Source organism: Meriones unguiculatus, chromosome 6 (assembly GCF_030254825.1).
Source record: "Meriones unguiculatus strain TT.TT164.6M chromosome 6, Bangor_MerUng_6.1, whole genome shotgun sequence".
In the NCBI taxonomy this organism is placed as follows: Eukaryota; Metazoa; Chordata; class Mammalia; order Rodentia; family Muridae; genus Meriones; species Meriones unguiculatus.
The window spans coordinates 33,766,622-33,784,821 of record NC_083354.1 but is presented as its reverse complement, the minus strand read 5'-3'; the positions used below and the strand labels follow the sequence as shown (position 1 = coordinate 33,784,821).

Genomic DNA, 18,200 nt, shown 5'->3' with positions numbered 1-18,200 from the left:
AAGGAAGTAAGTGTCCTGCTGAATAAACTCTTAAAATGACTTATTTAGTTACATATATACGTGCAGTGTCCAAAGGAAAGTGCTGGACCCTCTGGAGCTGGACCTACGTAGGGTCTCGAGCCTCCAACGTCGGCGCTGGAAACTGAACTTGATTCTGTATAAGGGCATCACACACCTTCCTCCTCGGCCACTCTATAGCTCCCTAAGGTTTTCCACAAAAAGAAAGACCACTGATAATTCACACACATTTGTTGACAGCCTACCTTTATCAGACTCCGTTCTAAATACTTACAGTAAAACATTTAACCTCACAATGGACCTTCAAGATGTGGTGGCTGTTCCCAATGGCTTTATTTTATAGATAACGAAACCTAGGCTCAAAGAAGTCACCTAACTTGCCCAGGCCCCACGCTACTGCTGGGTGAGCCTACACTGACACCTATGCAGGCTGGCTCCCGAGCCGAGCTCTGATCACTTGGTAGGCTTAGCTGCCACGTGGGCCCTTGGAGAAGTTACAGCGAGAAAAAGATCTGCAGCAGATCAGCCAAGACACCACGACAGGTGATCCAGTGGTAGAAGTACAGGCGGCTAACGATTCATGGTGTAAGCAGTTTGTTAATCGCGGTAAGCAAGGCTGTATGAGCCAAAGGTGAGAACAGCCCGTTGGGAGGGCTCCCTGCCTCAGGCTTCTCGCTGTCTCCAAGCAAATGGGGCCTTGCAGAGAGGTGTGCTGCCAGCCTGGGTCCAGCATGTTGTCTGGTTGTTTGTCTCCCCACCTATGGTTAAACTCCCAAAAGTAACAGTAAGGCAGTCCCGTCAATCATTTGCATTAAATACAAGTTTATGACAAGGCCTTCCTGGCCGCTTGGCAGGCTCCCTGCTCCAGTTGTTTCAAGATTTGCCCTCACTGGGCCACTTGGGAAATCACATGCTTGGAAGCAGGCCTGTGTGGGTTCCACTCCTGGCACCAGCAAGTGCTAGCTGCTTCCTAAGCAAAGGTGGAAGCAACGACACCCACATCTTCTGGGAGCCTCGAGGAGTCCATGAGGTTTGTGACGTCATGGTCCCTAGAAGGTTAGCCCTCAGTCAACTCGACAGCAACGGTTATCTTCTCCCTCCACTCACAGATGGTTGGAAGGCCACCTAGCTGTTAGCCTGATGGTCTAACCCAGAGTTCGAATCCTGAAATGGGAATACTGGGGCTCCATGACATACACCCAAGGGCTCATGAGAAAGAGAGAGACAGCCAGCTTTCCCAGGATTTATGGTTCTAAAGTTCATCTTTCTCTTGTGTGTGTGTGTGTATCCTCGAATACATAAAGGTCAAAAGAGTGCATCATGTCTCTTCCTCTGTGGGTCTCTGCTTGTGTCTTTGAGGCAAGGTCGCTCCCTGAATCAGGGACTTGAGTTTTCTCGGTTAGGCTGGAAGACATTGAACCCCAGCTCTCTTCTCGTCTCTCCCCTCAGAGCCAGGATTACAGGTGTGAGAACACGCAGCTTGCTGCGTGGGTGCCACGTGGATCCTCATTACTGGTAACAAATGCTCCTAACCACCGGGCCCTCTCCTCAGGCCCTGGATCGTTCATGAGTGAGACTCTGAAGTTTGTGCAAGGGGCCACAGACCAACCCCATCTGAACAGGGGCCTGGAAGGCACCTTCTTGGAGTCTCTTGCGTGAATGCGTGTGGTTGTGCGGCTCCCGGGAACTACTCCTGCGGCCCTGTGGTCGCTCGGGAGGAAAGGCTGAGCACTTCACCTCACACACTGCACAGTGCCATGCGGCGTGTGAGGAGAGACCCGCTCTCACAGTGTGAGGAGAGACCCGCTCTCACAGTGTGAGGAGAGACCCGCTCTCACAGTGTGAGGAGAGACCCGCTCTCACAGTGTGAGGAGAGACCCGCTCTCACAGTGTGAGGAGAGACCCGCTCTCACAGTGTGAGGAGAGACCCGCTCTCACAGTGGCTCTACGTTTAAACCATTTCTCACGTGGTGTTCTCCCACTAACCCTCAGCGTGGTCCCTTCCCCTCGGCTTGGGCTCCGAGCACTGTGGACCCACCCAGCCCTGGTATGTGGCAGGACTGCCCCAGCCGCATTCCCAGGAAAAAGCTCCTGCTCCATCCAGTTGTCAGCCTTCTACCCTGAGGTGTGCTTTCATCTGTGCCAGATTCTGCCTTTTATTTCTGACTTGTGGCAGCTTGTCCTGAGCCTGGATAATCATAAAGGCCCGGCCCTCCCTCTGGTGCCTCCATCCAGGACAGGACAGGCCACTGTATTGCCCAGGATCTCAAGTCTGTTTCCTGAACCCCCAAAACACAGAGGTATCTCCTGATGTCTCCATGATGATGATGGATGCCTCAGCTTTGTTCTTGGGGAGCCTAGATCCTCCCATCAACCTTTGACAAACAACTTACTTTGAGAAGGGGGTTTCCTTGTGGGCCTGAATGTTTTGTCCTTCACCCATAAAGCCGACCTTCTCCATAATGCACAGGTAGTGTCCAAGAACTGAGGTTCAAATCTGCTCTAGCTTGCTTCCCTGCAGGTGGATGCTTCTGAGAGGGTCAGCTCTGCTGTGTTCATGAAAAGATGTTGGTCTTGAAGTGGTGTTTCATGCATGACAGGAATGCTTGCTTCACCTGCAGGTGCTCGGAGAATGCAGGTGGCCTTGACCCTGACTACGCAGTTCAGGAGCCAAGGGATACGCACAGCCTGTGGGGTGTGGCTCCAGGGCCCCAGCTGCACACAGCAGTACTCACGTTGCCTCGGTCATTCACAGTGTGCTTTCCCCCCCAGCTTCCCAGCGCAGCGTCAGCCTGAAGAAGCAGAGGGGTCGTAGCATCCTCAGCTCCTTCTTCTGCTGCTTCCGAGACTACAATGTGGACGCCCCGCCCCCCAGCAGCCCCAGTGTGCCTCCATCTCTGGTGGAGGAGAATGGTGGGCTTCAGAAGGTCAGTGTGTGTGGAAAATTGCAGTACGTGTATGTCGCACCCCTGACAGATTCCCGTGCAAGATGATGTAAAATGTGCATGCAGCCATTTAAGACTTAGATTCAGTCTTTTGGGGTAACAGGTATTTCCAGTCTTCCCATCTAGCCACTAAAGAGCATGTATGATGGAAATTTAAGCCCAGAGAGATGGCTCAGCTGGCAAAGGGGCCTGCTTCCAAGCCCAAGTTCAAGTCCCAGAACCTACATGATAGAAGGAGAGAATTGACTCCCACAGGGTGCCCTGGCCTCTTCAGGTACACTGTGGCATGGGCACACACACACACACACACACACACACACACACGCAAACAGTACATAGATAGGCCATAGAAATGGGCAGAATAAGAGACAGAGCAGACAGAGCAGTGAGTGTGACTGAGTTCAGCTGTCTTGAGTAATAACAGCATGTGCTTAACAACAGAGTGGAAGTGCCAGCAGTCAGCTCGGTGTACAGCGTTTGCTGGGGGGTGTGTGTTAGATTGTCATAACAGGTCAAAACCCAACACCACCCCCAGGCTGTCTGACAGACACACCTGAAACAAAATGACTCAGAACAGTTAGGAATATGAGGATGAACAGAGAGACGGCATCCAGGACAAGCAAAGAGACCAGTAAGCTCTGTCAAAATTGGATTCCATGCTAGGAAAAATAAAAAGACAAAGGAGATTATCCATCAGGAGCATAGTTAAAGATTGCAGACATGAAAATCATAAAGCATTATGTTCCAAATAACATGAACGAGAATATAAACAGACAGCAGTTGAGCTTGGAGCTGGAGAGACGGCTCAGTGCCTCTGTGGTGGTGAAGAGCACTGTGCCCTTCCAGGACTGGAGTTCGGTTCCCAGCACCTGTGTCAGGCAGTTCCCAACGGCCTGTGAGACATCCAGAGGATGTGATGCCCTCTTCTGGCTTTCATAAGTGCACACACACGAAATATTTAAATGAGAAAAATATACAAGTGTGGGATATATCAAAACATTTGATTGTCTTGGTATATGGCGAAAAGTATTAAAAAATGTTTGACGTTGCCAAACGTGCAAGCTAAAACAATTCTTTGGCTGTCTGTGAGGTTTTCTAAGGTGATACTTGGTTTCCTGTGGGAATGGTGGGTGCAACATAGTGTCAAGAGGTGTAAGAGGGTACTAATTGGTTTAGCTTTCGGAGGGCACATTTGGCAACATGGAATTAAAATCTTAGAGTATGCTGTTGTTGATGAAAGCAGTTTTATTTCACAGGAAAAAAATGTTATTATGAATGTACAAAGATTGAACTATAAGATGCTATCCAACATAGCTTATAATGACCCAGGAAGACCATATATGCACACACACACACACACACACACACAAGGGAGGTACATTTTCAGACACAATGATTCCAAGAAGGGTTTTTTGTTGTTGTTGTTGTTGTTTTTAAAAAGAGGTAGTTGGTTAAAAGAACGACATCATAGTCGTCAGTTGCTATATCTTGGTTAAAAGTGACATATACCAAACAAAGAACAGCATGTCGTGATTATTACCATAAAAAATATTCAGAGTAGAGCTGGGGAGATGGCTCAGTGAGGAAAGTGACTGTGCACAAGCCTGACAGCCTGTGTTCAAAGCTCCAGAACCCACATAGAACTGTTAGTGCGATGGCCGCGGTCCTGGGAGAAGCTGTGGGCCAGCCAGCCCGCCTTCCACTGCAGGAACAGCAGTAGGACAGCCAGCCTGGCGTATACCACAGGAGCAGCAAGCAGGACTGGAAAGAGACGAGACAAATGTTTGTCTTCTGCAGAGTCCCAAGATAGGTCTGAAATCAGTAGAGAGCCATGGACACCCTGGGGAAGGACTCACATTGCCCACTGCTGTGTGGGGACCCTGGTGGAGCTGCACTGTAAACTGTGGCTTCATTCCCTGCCCCCTGGCATCCAATAGTGTGAGGCTTCTTTCAGTCAGGACACACAGTCTTCCACAAGCAAAGAAAACGGTACCCTCAGCTGAGAGGTCCGTGCTGAAAAACTAGCACCTGAGACTTCTCAGGAAAGCAGTGGAAGGGATAGAAGCCAGCCTCCACGGACCACTAAGGCCTACTAGCATCCATGGATGACTCAAGAAAGCCATTCTGGAGAAGAAGAGGCTTGTGGGACTCAAATCTCACCATATTCAACGTAAAACCTCAGAAAACACAGGAGAAGGAGAGATCATCCACTTCCGAGAACTGGAAGTGGGTTCTGAAGAAGCAAGTGGAAGAAACATCTTAGAACTCAGACCAAAAGCACAGAGATGGGAACCACGAGGGAGGGAAAGAAGCCATCTAGAACTGTTGGCAAACAGACGTTCCAGAAGCAAAAGTATTTTCTCCTGAACTGAAAAAGACAGACTGTGCCTGCCCCTAAAAGGCTTGTTGGTTCCTAAAGGACGAGGCAGAAGGAGAGCAAGTGTCCACATATGTGCTGGTGAGGCTCTGTGCATAGCACACACCCTATGAGCTACCTGAGCACATTCTCTCGTTTCCAGGGAACGCAATCGCAGAGGTTTCTTCTAAAGGACAGAAGACTGTATGAGACGCATACACATGTCCAGGTTACTGAGGGGGTAAAAGCTTACAGAGCAGAAATTGTATATGTCAGAAAGCTAGCCCTGGGCTGGTGGGTGCTTTTTTCCCCCCTTTAATTAATTAATTCCCTTTACAGCCTGATCTCAGTCCCCTCCTTCCTCTCTCCCAGTCCCACCCTCACACCCCCATCTCCCTCTTCCCGCACTCCCCTCTCCTCAGAGAAGGGGCGGCCTGCCATGGATATCAACCCCCATGGCACAGCGGGATAAGCGCATCCTCTCCCACTGAGGCAGACAAGGCAGCCCGCTAGGGGAAAGGGATCCAAAGGCAGGCAGCAGAGTCAGAGGCAGCCCCTGCTCCCATTGTTCGGGGACCCACATGAAGAACAAGCTGCACATCTGCTACATATGTGTGGGGGGTCCAGGTCCGGCCCACACATGCTTTGGTTGGTGGTTCAGTCTCTGTGAGCTTCCACGGGGCCTGGGAGATGCTTTTTGGTGTGAATGTCTGAGTTCAGACTCTGATTTCTCCGTGGCTGCCGAGGGTGACCAGAAGCATGGCGTAAAGAGGGCACATAACTTCAGGCAGAGTGAACCAAACTCTGCTGACAGGGACAAAGACAATATCAGATGTTTTGGCAACTTCAGCCGTACACCATCACCCAGAAAGCACCTGCCATCAGACGGCACTGACTTGGGCAGCAGGTAAAAGCAAACGGACAACCAACAGCTTAAGCTGGTCATCTTTCTCACGTGCGGAGGCTGAGTCAGTCAGCTGCTAGGCTGGTGATGACCCGGGAAACCCAGACTGTGTGTTCTTCCGTCTGGACATCATTCTGCTCGCCTGTCCCTGGTCTGCGTGCCTCCTTCCTCATACCTGAGATGAGTTCTAAGTTCCAAGCCTCAGACCTGAGGTCGACATTCGTGGGCAGGAGATGGGTGGCACTAGCTGTGACCATTGCATCATTGCTGCTGCGGGAAACCCAGAGCTTTGTCACAGCTGCGCCCAGTCACAGCAAGGAGGACGTGCAGAGAAGTCCAGCTGGGTGTGCTTCTAAGCTCAGCGGAAGTAAGGAACGACCAGTGAGTAAATGGCTCATCCACATGAGTTTAGGTGTGCTTCAGTGACAGTCTCAAAACCGCTTAAAACAATGCAAGGTGGGCCAGCAAGACAGCTCAGTGGATAGAGGGGCTTGCTCCCAAGCTTGATGACCTGAGTTCAAGTCCCCTGTGGTCCCTGCAGGCTGTCCTCTGACTTCCACACACTTACAAGCAATGGCATGCATTCACCCCAAACATATACATGCAAAATAAACAAAAGTTAATTTAATTGGGCTAGAGAAATGGGTCAGTGGTTAAGAGGTTATAGGGAAGGCCCAGGTTCGGTCCTTGCATCCATATGTCAGCTCACCACCATCTGTAATCCCCTCCAACCTCCAGCCTCTACAGAGTCTGCACACATGTGTTTCACATACATACATGCAGACATAACTCATACCCGTCAAAAAATAAATTTTTTTAATTTTAAAGTTAATTTTTAAAAATAGCTTGGGAAGTTGTTAAATTTATTTTCCCTTTATCCATTATTTGTCATAGGCTGGCTGAGTCTTCTGCGGAAATACAGTGAGTCACAAAGCTAATTTACATCATTCTAGTCACATTTCAAAAATATTTTAAAATAAACGAAGTTAATTTTAATAATATTTTACTTAACCCAATATATCCAAGGTTCAAACTAGGACCAATAGAATAACACTTGGAGATAATTTCTTTTTGTCTTGCCAGTTTAAGAACTAACGTGTGTATTTTGGGCTAGCCGCATCTCACAGGCTCAGTAGCCGCCTGTGAGCTGTTTTTGTGCCACAGCTCAACTTGTCTCATTCATGGACCCACAGTGACGTCAGCCCAGTAGTTTGGCTTCCTTGGCTGTCACTGTCCCTGCAGGTTTTGACTCAGAAGCGAATTCATTTTGACTTGAGTGGCCAAAGCCAGACGCATGGCTGTCCCTAACTTCAGAGGCGCTGGAGTATGACCCTGCCATGTTCCCAGAAGAGAAACTGGATGACCGGATGAAGACTGGCTAATGCCTGGTACAGCGAGTAGTTGATCATTACCATGATAACTTCAAACACTCCATTGTGAAGGAGGTGAAAAGGAAAGAGATTGGTGCAGTGTACAAAGACAGGCCAAACCTAGAGAAAGGAGACTTACTGTTAAGGCAGCATTAGTACCAGGTCAAGCAGAACTCAGTCAAATGTGTTTGGTGCTAGAGAGGGGCATGCTGGTCTTTCAGAGGACCTGAGTTTGGTTCCCAAACCATGTGTAAGTGCCCGTCTAGGGGATCTGATACACTCATCTGGCCTCCACAGGCATCCACACACATGCACAGAAATAAAAATAAATTTTAAAAAATAAAAATAAATCTTAAAAACATTAAACAGAGTAAAGACATGTGCAATGATAAAAGGTCCAAGGTATGAGGAATATAATAGCCACTCTACCATCTGACCAAAAACGGAGCCCAGTACAGAAAGGAAACTATGATAAAATCAGGAAATGAAGCTATTTTATCTTCTGAAAATGAACAGCAAACATCACAAGCAAATCACGGGTGGGTTCTGGCTGGTGGGATAAAACAGGAAAGTGAAACAGTTGTTATAAATATGGAAAAGTTATAAAATTAGCCTTGTAGATGACGTCACTGTTTACATAGATACCCAAAAGAGGATAAAACTGACTCAAATGGTTAAAAGATTCTGGTATGCTAGCTCCTGGGTGCTTCTGGGTAGGAATCCATGTGGAAGGAAAATACATAAAGACGGCCAGGAAAGCTTAAGGAGCAGCACACGGGGAGACAGCCTGCCCGGCAGATGTGAGTCCTTGCTGTGTACAGCTATCAGCAGCGTGTGTGAAATGACGGTCCACTGTAGTTCGTATCCTGGTCCCAGTTCCAAGCAGCTCTCTCTCCATGTACTTCCTTCCTTCCTACTCAAAGGCTGTTGCCTGACAACCTGAGTTCTGTCCCTGGGACCCAAATGGTGGAAGGGAAGGACCAACTTCTGCAAGTTGGCTTCCAACCTCCACACATGCAGAGTGGTACACACCCACAAGTACACGCTGAATGAATGAGGAAGGGAGGGAGGGAGGCAGGGAGGAAGGAAGGAAAGAAGGAGTGTAATAATAAATATTTTTAAATCGGATAGATTTAAAACATTGCTGCTGTGGAGAAGTAACCTCAGTGAAGAGAGCTGGGGTCCTCGGTTGTCTGTGGAGATAAACACCTTTGAAAGGCGTTCCTTAGGGAGCTGGGGCTAGGCTCATGTAGAATTCCTGTCTATTCATGGGCTGCCTCTATTCACTTTTGCCAAAATGACTTGTTAAATGGTTTAGTTTTGTGGGGAGATGAAGATAAAGCTCAGAAATTTGGTTGCTGGTCCAGGGGGCTAGAGTTGGATTCTCAGCACCCAAGTGGCAGCTCACAACCATCTTTAACTGCAGTCACAAGATCTGACTACCCCTTCTGGTCTCCATGGCCACCAGACATGCAGATGGTACACAGACAGGAATACAAGCAAACACCATACACATAAAATAAAAATAAATCTTTTTTTAAGAATTCAGTTACTTTAACTTAGTTAAATCTAAAGTGGAGTGTTGTCTGCTGTATGGTCCCTGGGACTGTGGGGGTGGGGGAAGCTGACTCCCGGAGGACCCTCTGCCCCTCGCACTGAACTCCACCGGCACCCACAGAACACAACCGCGTAGTTTCCGCACCTGACTCTGCTGGAGTCCCCGGGGCTCCCTGGATCGCCTTGCTCTACGCAGCAGAGAGGATGGGAGACCGGACACCATGGGGCAGGTGGTCATCCATGAAGCCACCGCCCACCCTGCATGACAAGGAAGGTTCAGACCGTTTCTTTCAGCCTGCTTCTGCAGCAGTGGTTTAAGTTGACTGTCACTGGGCCGTCTCAGCAGGCCAGCAGCAGCCAGAGACTAAGAGGGGTCAGTGCCCAGAAGATTCCAGTGGTAGTGACCATGGAGGACCCCTAGGAGTAAGAACAGCATAAAAGGCCAGAAACTCACATAGCCATATATACTACCCCCATAAACAATGCCACATGCACACACACTATATACATAAATGTGTAGATTCCATCCATACGCTCAGTCCCCTACACACACACACAGTTCATAGAACACACATGTCATCACACCCACACCCACATGTTCTTGCACACTTCATACACACATGCACACACACACATACACATGTGTACACATACATGCAGTCCTCATTCCTGCATACCTGTGGCTTGGCACTTGTGTCTGTTCATCGTCCTTGCTCTGTCATCCCTCAGCTGTGCTCTCATGGCCTCACCACACGCATGCTCACCTCGTGGCAGGTGTTTCCAAGGCTGAGTCAGGGTCTGTGCTCTCTGGCTGGGTCAGGGCTTCCTCCATGGCTTTGCCTTCAGGGGCACTTGCAGAGAGGCTTGTCCCTGCTCGGGAGACATCCTGGGGAGACCGGCCCGAGATGCTTTTGGTCCACGGGCAGTTGGAGGATCTCACCCCCAGTCATCCGGCTCAGTGTCACCACTCTAAAGGGGCCCTGCGCTTAGGCGTGTCCGCTTACATCTCCCCCACCAACCGCAGCGACCTGTTCCCGACTCCAAATGTTAGCAATGGTGTCATTTAGAAGCTTCTGGAATGAAGTTCCCCCACACAAGTTGTTGAATGCCAGGATTTGATTAGCATGTGCTGTTGTGTGGGAGAGCCACAAAGCTCTCCTCTGATAAGAGGCCCCAAGAGAGACCCTTTTCCTGGCCAAGGGAGAAGCCATCAAAGCCAGCATCAGAGAGAAGAGAAAGCGCATCTACACGGCAGAGGTGATGTCGAGGGGCCAGAGATAATCAGGAAGTTGCCACATGGGTCTCAGCAGATAGACGGGGAGGTGCCAGCCCCCTGCCTGCCTTTGCCATCAGGTTTGGCCTTCACAGGAGACCATGACACTGGTGACCTCACGGCTTGGTAACCATGACACACTTTTCGCAAATCCTCCAATTGGCAATACATCTCTTGTATCAGGCCACATGAAAAAGAAAAAGCGCAAGAAATGAAGTAAAACAATTTTTTCTTGTATTAACGGTTATCAGTGGTACAATGAACTGTTTTTGCTGAGTGGGTTGGGAATGGCTGGTATTCTGGACTAAGGCTAATTGAGGCTTTCTTTGGGGCATGAAGATTCTTAACAGCCTCGGCAAATACAGGTGCCGTTTTTCCCTTAAAGGGAGAACTGCATCTGTGGCCCTGAAGGGAACTTCTTGTGCCCTGCCCTGCCCCTTCTTTCTCATTCTCTCCTCCACCCCACAGAGGACCTGGAGGGGCCAGGCATGCCTTGCACTCTGATAAACCTCTCTCCCTCCCTCTCTCCCCTCCCCATGTTAAACTGATGTCGTCCTTTTAGGGGGGGAAATGCTTAAAAACAAGGAACAGGCCAGCTATCAGAAGGGTGGGCATCAAAATATGAGTGTTCCTTTTTGTTTTTAAGTTAGAGTCCTGGGACCAGGACAGACACTGTTTAAACAAACAGGCTGTGGGCCTCAAAGCCTGGGAGGGCTCTGCTCTTTTCTGGAAGGCCCTGGGCTCCCTCAGCTCACTGACTTCCACCAGGGTACAGGGGTGGGAAGGCGATTGCTTGACAGTTTCTTTCGGGAAAGTAATCTCTTTCTCTTCCAACCTGACGGTGCTTCTCTTTTCTTTTTCCTCAGGGTGACCAGAGGCAGGCCATTCCCGTACCAAGTGTATGTATCTTTATCCATTCTGTTAAAACATGCATACAATCCTTGCCTTTGGGCTGCTGGGGGTGAGGGGGGAGGTTTGTCAATATTCTTGCTTCTGTTGGGTTTTATCATGTAGTGCAAACAACCATATTCTGCTAAAAAAAAAAAAAAAAAAAAAAAAGAAAGAAAGAAAAAAGAAAAGAAAGAAACAAAGCTAGTTTGAGTTGTGAACAGGACTTGTGTACATGGGAGAACAGACAGCAACAGCCTTCACTGACTTCTCGTGTCTTTTCCAACCCCTGGAATCTTCTCTGTCTTCCTCCCAGGAAGTTCAGTAAACTTGGAACCCACCCCCACCCGCACCCCCACCCTCCACGCTGCACTGGCCCAGTGCCACTGACAGAAGCACACCATACATTGCCCAGACTTGCTTCTTCACAGCAGATTCTGGCTCGTCGAACCATCCCAGGCTGCATGGCGGCAGCTCTGGGCTGAGAGCAACCATCCTGCCTAGACTCTGAACTTTGAGGTCCCAGCCCACCCCTCAGGCCAGCCACTGCCCCAGCCAGGCCACCGTTTGCGCTCACACCCACCCCCAGCCAGGCCAGCAGCACCCCTATCTTCAGACCAGACAGGAAACAATTTCCCTGAGGAACTTGCCAGCTGGGCGCAGCCTCGTCTCTCAGGGAAGGGCTCAGCTTCTAAAGCAGTCTGTGAACTGGTCTTTTCGTCTACGGCAGTTATCTGATTCCGATTATGGGATTCCAATCTGTTTGTGTGTCTTTGGCATATTTTATCGAACCACCAGGAAATGCAGTTGTGCTGCATTGAGTTTAGGTTGCCCAAGAAGGCTTTGGTAGCATGTGTCACTTGAAATTGGCATTTTTTTTTTTTTTTTAGAAAAAATGAAAATTAGAAAAATCATTTTATTTTTTCTAAAGACCTTTGATTCTTCATTGGCCATGCCTAGGGGGTTGGGGGAAAGACTGACCAGGAAATTAAGCATGCTAGTCAGTACTCAACAGTGATACCCAGCAGGCTAGATAGTAAGGGGCTTGCTCTAACCTCCATAAAGCTAATTTTATAAAATCTTCTTATACAAGTGCACATATTAAATAGGTGGCCGAATCTATGGCCCCCTCCCCTTCATGTCACTACCACCACCACCACCCCCGCCGCCTCAAGGTGATTAGTGGCTGTCTGTAAAGCAAGGTGCCAAATGAAAGCATCTGTGGCCTGCGCAAACCCTGCTGAGGACACTGGCCCTGTTCCCACAGCTCTGGGCTCAGCCATATGCAGAATTCCAGCCTAAGGTAAACAGGGACAAGAAGGTTCCTTGTGTAATTTATCTCAGTATCAGATCAATAAACTATAGGCAGCATCCTGACAGTGGGCCAGGCCACATGATTCGTGAGCCTGGCTTCCAGAAAGGCTAAAGTAACTTGTGTCTTTGTGTTGGTGCTTTTGGCTTGTTGTTGTTATAGTGTTATATTTGGGTTTTGTTTTTTAACTGGGAATTCCCTTGTGCTGCTTAAACAACTACTCTACCACTGAGCCTCGTCCCCAGTCCCAACCTGCATCTTAAAGTGATAGCATGTAGAGAAATAGTCCTACTAATGGCTCAGTGTCACCACCACTGCGTGCTCAGCACTCATCACCGAGAACAGGGTCATCTGGGCTCAGTTCAGTCCTGAGGTTGAAGTCCTAGCATCCCTGGTAAAATCTGTACCTGCTTCCTAACATCCCAGGTCACTTAGGTAGAGTGACCCTGTTCTTCCTGGAGCAGAGAGGATGCTGGGTAATACTGAGAGTGACTGAAAGTAGGCACATTGTGTCAGAGGACTCGCTACATAAGCAGGCACCGAGCCTCCAGACTTCCCCTGGGCTCCTGGAGGCTTTCTCCAGACGTAAAAAGCACAGGCAGTCTGAGGCCATGCATGCCCAGGGCAACTGCTGGCTCAGAGCCACTTGTCCTACCCCTCTCCCTTCCCCCCTACCCCTACCTCTGTTCTGATCTCACCCCTGCTTCTCCCATTCACATGCTGGTGTGTGCACATGTGCAAACATTCTAGACTTTGAACTTTTTATTCGACAATAATTCAAGCCAGTAGCTAAATTCTGAATGCTGAAAATTTACCATGAGAGGGAAGAATCCTCCCAGCGGTTCCCACGATCTGCTTGTCAGTACTGCTCTGCCCTCTCCGTTCCCAGACCGTGCTCCCACCATTCTGCGAGCGCTTTGTTGGTTCACGAGCTCCGTGCATGTCTCTCCACATGCACATCAGCGTACGCACTTCTACCTCCTTGTGCTGCCTGGCACTGATGGCGTCCACTTGGCTGCCATTGTGTATCTTCACAGGTTTGTATTGTAGGGGGTGTCTGTGTACATTGACCTCTGTGATCAGGCCCTAACCGGAAACACCAGGTCCAACAGCACTCTCCATATTGTTAGTTAGCAAAGTCAAGCTGCCCTCCAAACACTGTTAATTTAGCTCCCCCCAACAGCCTATGAGACGGCCCCACTCCCTTGCCGAAAGTGGTTCTCAGAGGCTTTTAAAACCTTCTGTAATCCGAAATCAAAGAATGCTGTTGACTTACTGCTTTGACTTGCATTTGTTGATCAGTGGATATGAACGGTTTCTTATCGGCCACACAGCTTGCTTCCTCCCTGTCCATCAAGGCTAATTTATCTTGTGTAATCTTTTTAAGTGTTCAAGAGGTGTACCTGGGCCAGACCTGAATCTGATTCCCTGGGACCTACATGACAGAAAGAGAAAACCAACCCCCACAGCTGGTTTCCAAATGTTCACACACACACACACACACACAATGTAAAAAGAAGTTTTTAATGTTAAAAAACTATAATGTATTTTTTGACCTTGCTTATAATCATTTTGGCCACAAAGAAACTTTGATCTTCTATAAGTAAATGTATTCATCTGATGCCTTATGACTCCTGATTCTGTGTTTAGGAAGCTTTACCCAGTCTGTAACCATGACCCATGACCCCTGTTCTCTTCTGATATTTTGATGCTCTTCATCCATTTAGAAGGCACGGCCTGGTGCTCCAGTGGCCAGCCTCAGCCTTTATTGGAATGACAAGTTTACATGGACTGCTGACAGTGTCAGCTTTTGTCTCCCAGCCACAGGCGGGAGTTAGGGGCTTCCTCATCAGGAAGCTTCCTGGGCTTTAGTTACAGTCTGACGCTGAAGGGTAAGGAAGAAGTGCCAGGGACAGGGAGTTCGCATACACCGAGTGGCTGTGAAGATGACGTCCTCAGTGAAAGGTGCCACAGGGTCTGTGACCCAAGTCCTGTCGTTCCACACCCCTGCTGAAGTCACATGTGTCACTGACATGCACGCACAGAGCCTGGCGGGATAGTCGAACCATTAAAGCGCTAGAAGGGGAGGAAGGAATGGATTTAATGACTAGCCTGTGCTATCTCCCAAAAGCTGCTAATAACACTGGAGCATCATTCCCAGGCTTCAGCCTGAGAGCCATGATGCCTTCCTCCTCCCCAACATCCCTGTTTCTGCCCCACCCTGCTAGTCCTGTAAGTGCACGTGTGTAAGTGACGTCACACTTTCTATATAGAAAAGGCCATTCTTATCATGCTCAGTGGCCCGTGATTATAAACCCACCATCAGGAGGACTGAGAGTTCCAGACCAGCCAGAAGCTAAATGGCAAGATGACTCAGTGATGAAAGTGCTTGCCAAGAAACCCTGACAACCCACATGAAGGTGGAAGAAGACAACAGACTCCATAGAACTGTCCTCTTACCTTTACACGTATGCCATGACACATGCATGTGTGGCATACAGGTGCCCACACACAACCCCCACACAGTAATAATAATAAATTACAAATAATAATTAATAGTTCTTTTAAATGGCTGGCCTGATGGTACAGCCTCCGGCTGTTTAGGACGCTAAGGTAGAGTGAGTTCAAAGCCAGCCTGGACACCTTAGTATGAGACCTTGCCCCACATTTTAAAAGGTAAAAAGAGCACGGGTGTGGCCCAGTGACAGAGTGCTTACCTAGGAGGAGGATGTCCTAGGTTCGGCTATACAGTACTGCTGTAAATAAGAGAGCCCTAGGTGACATGAGGGGTGGTTTTCTTGTCCTTAAACTTTGCGATGGCCTCAACATTTGGCTAAGTCTTCAATTGAATGACTCGACCCGCTAAGTAGCAAAGCACTGTGGTGGCTTTATGGTGTCATTGTATTGCCAAGAACACGGCTGTCCAGAGGTCTTATTGGTGGGCTGAGGAATTGGCTTCTGCCAGAGAAGCTGTGTGCACTTCGAGACGGGCTGGGGATTAATGAGCCCTCGCTCCTTGGCCTGTCTCCAGCCCGGCCCTGCTCCCTGCTGTAAAATCTCCTGCTTAACAGGAGTCTCAGCCCACTGGCTCGCTCTTCCTTGCACCATTCACTCAGGAGATTCTACTTTTTAAATTACTTTAACTCACAGAATACTTGTTAAGTGTGGGTTCCGTATGCTGAGAAGGCAATTTTTAGTCTTGGGCTTGGAAAATCACTGGGCTGCTTTTGGCAGGTCTTCGGTGCTCTCAGATCTGCGAGGGGTAGAGTGGCTGCAGCAATGTAAATGGCTTGAGTTATAAGCATCGCTTTAGTCGTGCGTAAAACAAAGGGAAGGACTGGAGGGATGCAGGCTGGACCTGGGGGCTGGGGGGGAGGGAAAAGCTCCCTCACCTGTCCATGTTCTTCACAGTGAGACTGTCTGTCTTACATAATTGTGTGATAAAATCAAAACAAATTTTATCCTGGTCACATGACATTCATACCTTCTGCTCTGGTCCAAAGAAAGAATTCCCCTATGTCTTGGTTATTTTCACTCATGGAACTCACACACACACACACACACACACACACACACACACAGACACCACATTACAGCCTTGTTTTGTTTTGTTTTGTTTTGTTTTTTAACCAATTTTTGCACAAAACTTCTTGCAAGTTTAGTTGTTTTTTTGTTTTGTTTTGTTTTGTTTTATAACCTGCTGACTCGCTCATTTATAATGATGGCAACTGTCCCCTCTCCATCCCTGAATTCCCTAGCCACTGGGGCACAGCCTACCTCCCTTGCCTGTTCTGGGAGGCCGTGGAAGACTGGAGTCAGCTCTAGTTAGAGCTGTGAGAGGTGGAGCCTTCTGAGCTTTTTCTTCTCGGTGATTCAGAAAAACACCAGCTCAGGGAGCGCCCTAGAGTCAGGACTGCTTATGGCCCCCCATACCAGTTCCTCTAACCAGCCCTCGCTGGGAGATCATGGAACCTGCCTCGTTAGCTGGCTCTGCTGTGCACACAACACTAGACTAGCTGAAGTTCAATTTTTATTTTCAGTACGGGGACTAAACCTAACTCCTTGCACATGCCAGCATTCTGCCACCAAGCTAGGTCAACTTTTTGAGGTTGGGTCTCAACAAGCTGGCAAAGGTAGCCCCTAAACTCACTCTGTAGCCTAGAAAAGTCCTGAGCCTAGAAAAGGTCCTTCTGCCTCAGCCTCCTGAGTAGCTGGGATCATGGGCCTACACCACCTCGCCCAGCTTCAAAATCAAGTTTTTTCATGAGCTGATGTTCAGAGGGGAAAGGAACAGGCCACTCTAAAGGAAACAGTCCTGATTAGAGGCCTGCTTGTCTTGCTTCAAACACCGCTGCTCATTCTTCCGTAGCTGAGTCTAGATATTTAATTATGTTTTGTTTTGCATCAAATATTTAATAGTTTGCAGGAGGAAAAATTAACTAGTTAACATTAGACACCGAACATACCACAGTCAATTAAAATACTTCACATTATCTCTGGAATGAGGCAAGGCCCAGAGCAGCAGGCTGCCTGAAATTGCGAAGCAGCTCTCTATGAGCCCGTCACAAGACAGGAGGCAGCTGCTGTGACGACAGCTACTTGGATAACGAAGCACCTGGACCGAAGTGTGACGACATGAAGGGTGCAGATGGCCCACCCTTCGGGTCCGTGCAGCTGCTGATCCCACCAGTTTAAATTTTAACGCTTGAAGGGCGCTGGTGGTGAGCTCCAGTTGTGTTCTCCTCCAGCGTTTAAGAATGCCCGTCACGGCCACTCAACCCACGGCTCGGCAGCCAAGCGTCTGTGCTGCCAGGACCAGGGTCAGTTTCCATCACCCACAACCACCACCTGTGACTGCAGCTCCCCGGGAGATGGCCCCTCCTCTGGGCTTTCCAGGCACCGACATGCACAGAGTACACACAGGGACAAGCAAGCACACGTACATGCACGTAAATAAAAGTGCTGGTCAGTGAAGAAAAAAGAAAAAGCGTCGTGGGTCCAACATATCTCCAAAGCCTCCTTAGGCAAAATGGAAGTAGGCCAATGAAGTCAGAACTTATTACAAGTAAACATTCATTCCCGTGTAATCCGTTTTAATAATTGTGCGTGCCAGGAGGCGTGCTGGGTGATTTACTGCTGGCATGAGCCACCTTACATGGGGGGAGATGTAATCATCTCAACTACTAACAAAAAATTCAGTGTCTGTGGCACTGATATTGAAACCCAGGCCTGACGCCAGAGTGCAGACCCTCACAGAAAGTCGGTCACAGGAGGCAGAGTGGTGCTGCAGGACTGCCAGAGCAGAACCCTGGTTGTTACTGCTTTGAGGAAGGTGATGTGAAAAGTCTGAGCAGGCTTTTTCATTTCCACCTTCGGTCATGTTGTCCGTGCTGTAGAGCAGACGGGGGCAGGGGAGAGAATATTGATTTTGTTTTCTTTTTCCTCTAGCCACCAGCTAAATACCTCCTTCCAGAGGTGACGGTGCTCGACTATGGAAAGAAATGTGTGGTCATTGATCTGGATGAAACCCTGGTGCACAGTTCATTTAAGGTAAAATCCTCGCTCAGCATCACTTGG

The 18,200-nt window shown here is 48.8% G+C and overlaps 1 protein-coding gene and 1 long non-coding RNA gene across 4 annotated transcripts in view; one reads left to right on the top strand and one right to left on the bottom strand.

Annotated features, from left to right (window-relative positions):
* The window catches only part of Ctdspl (CTD small phosphatase like), a 113,476-nt gene that overhangs the window by 79,661 nt on the left and 15,615 nt on the right, over positions 1–18,200 (top strand). For all 3 annotated transcript variants that reach the window (XM_021648030.2, XM_060385076.1, XM_060385075.1), the window contains exons 2-4: positions 2,791–2,945; positions 11,290–11,322; positions 18,072–18,173. In XM_021648030.2, the coding sequence (XP_021503705.1) occupies positions 2,791–2,945; positions 11,290–11,322; positions 18,072–18,173 (290 nt within the window). The remainder of the gene's footprint in view (positions 1–2,790; positions 2,946–11,289; positions 11,323–18,071; positions 18,174–18,200) is intronic.
* LOC132654633 (uncharacterized) lies at positions 5,163–10,105 on the bottom strand. The gene is made up of 3 exons (XR_009592285.1): positions 9,828–10,105; positions 9,296–9,567; positions 5,163–7,713 (listed from the first exon to the last, which is right to left on the bottom strand). It is a non-coding gene; the product is annotated as an uncharacterized LOC132654633 (long non-coding RNA).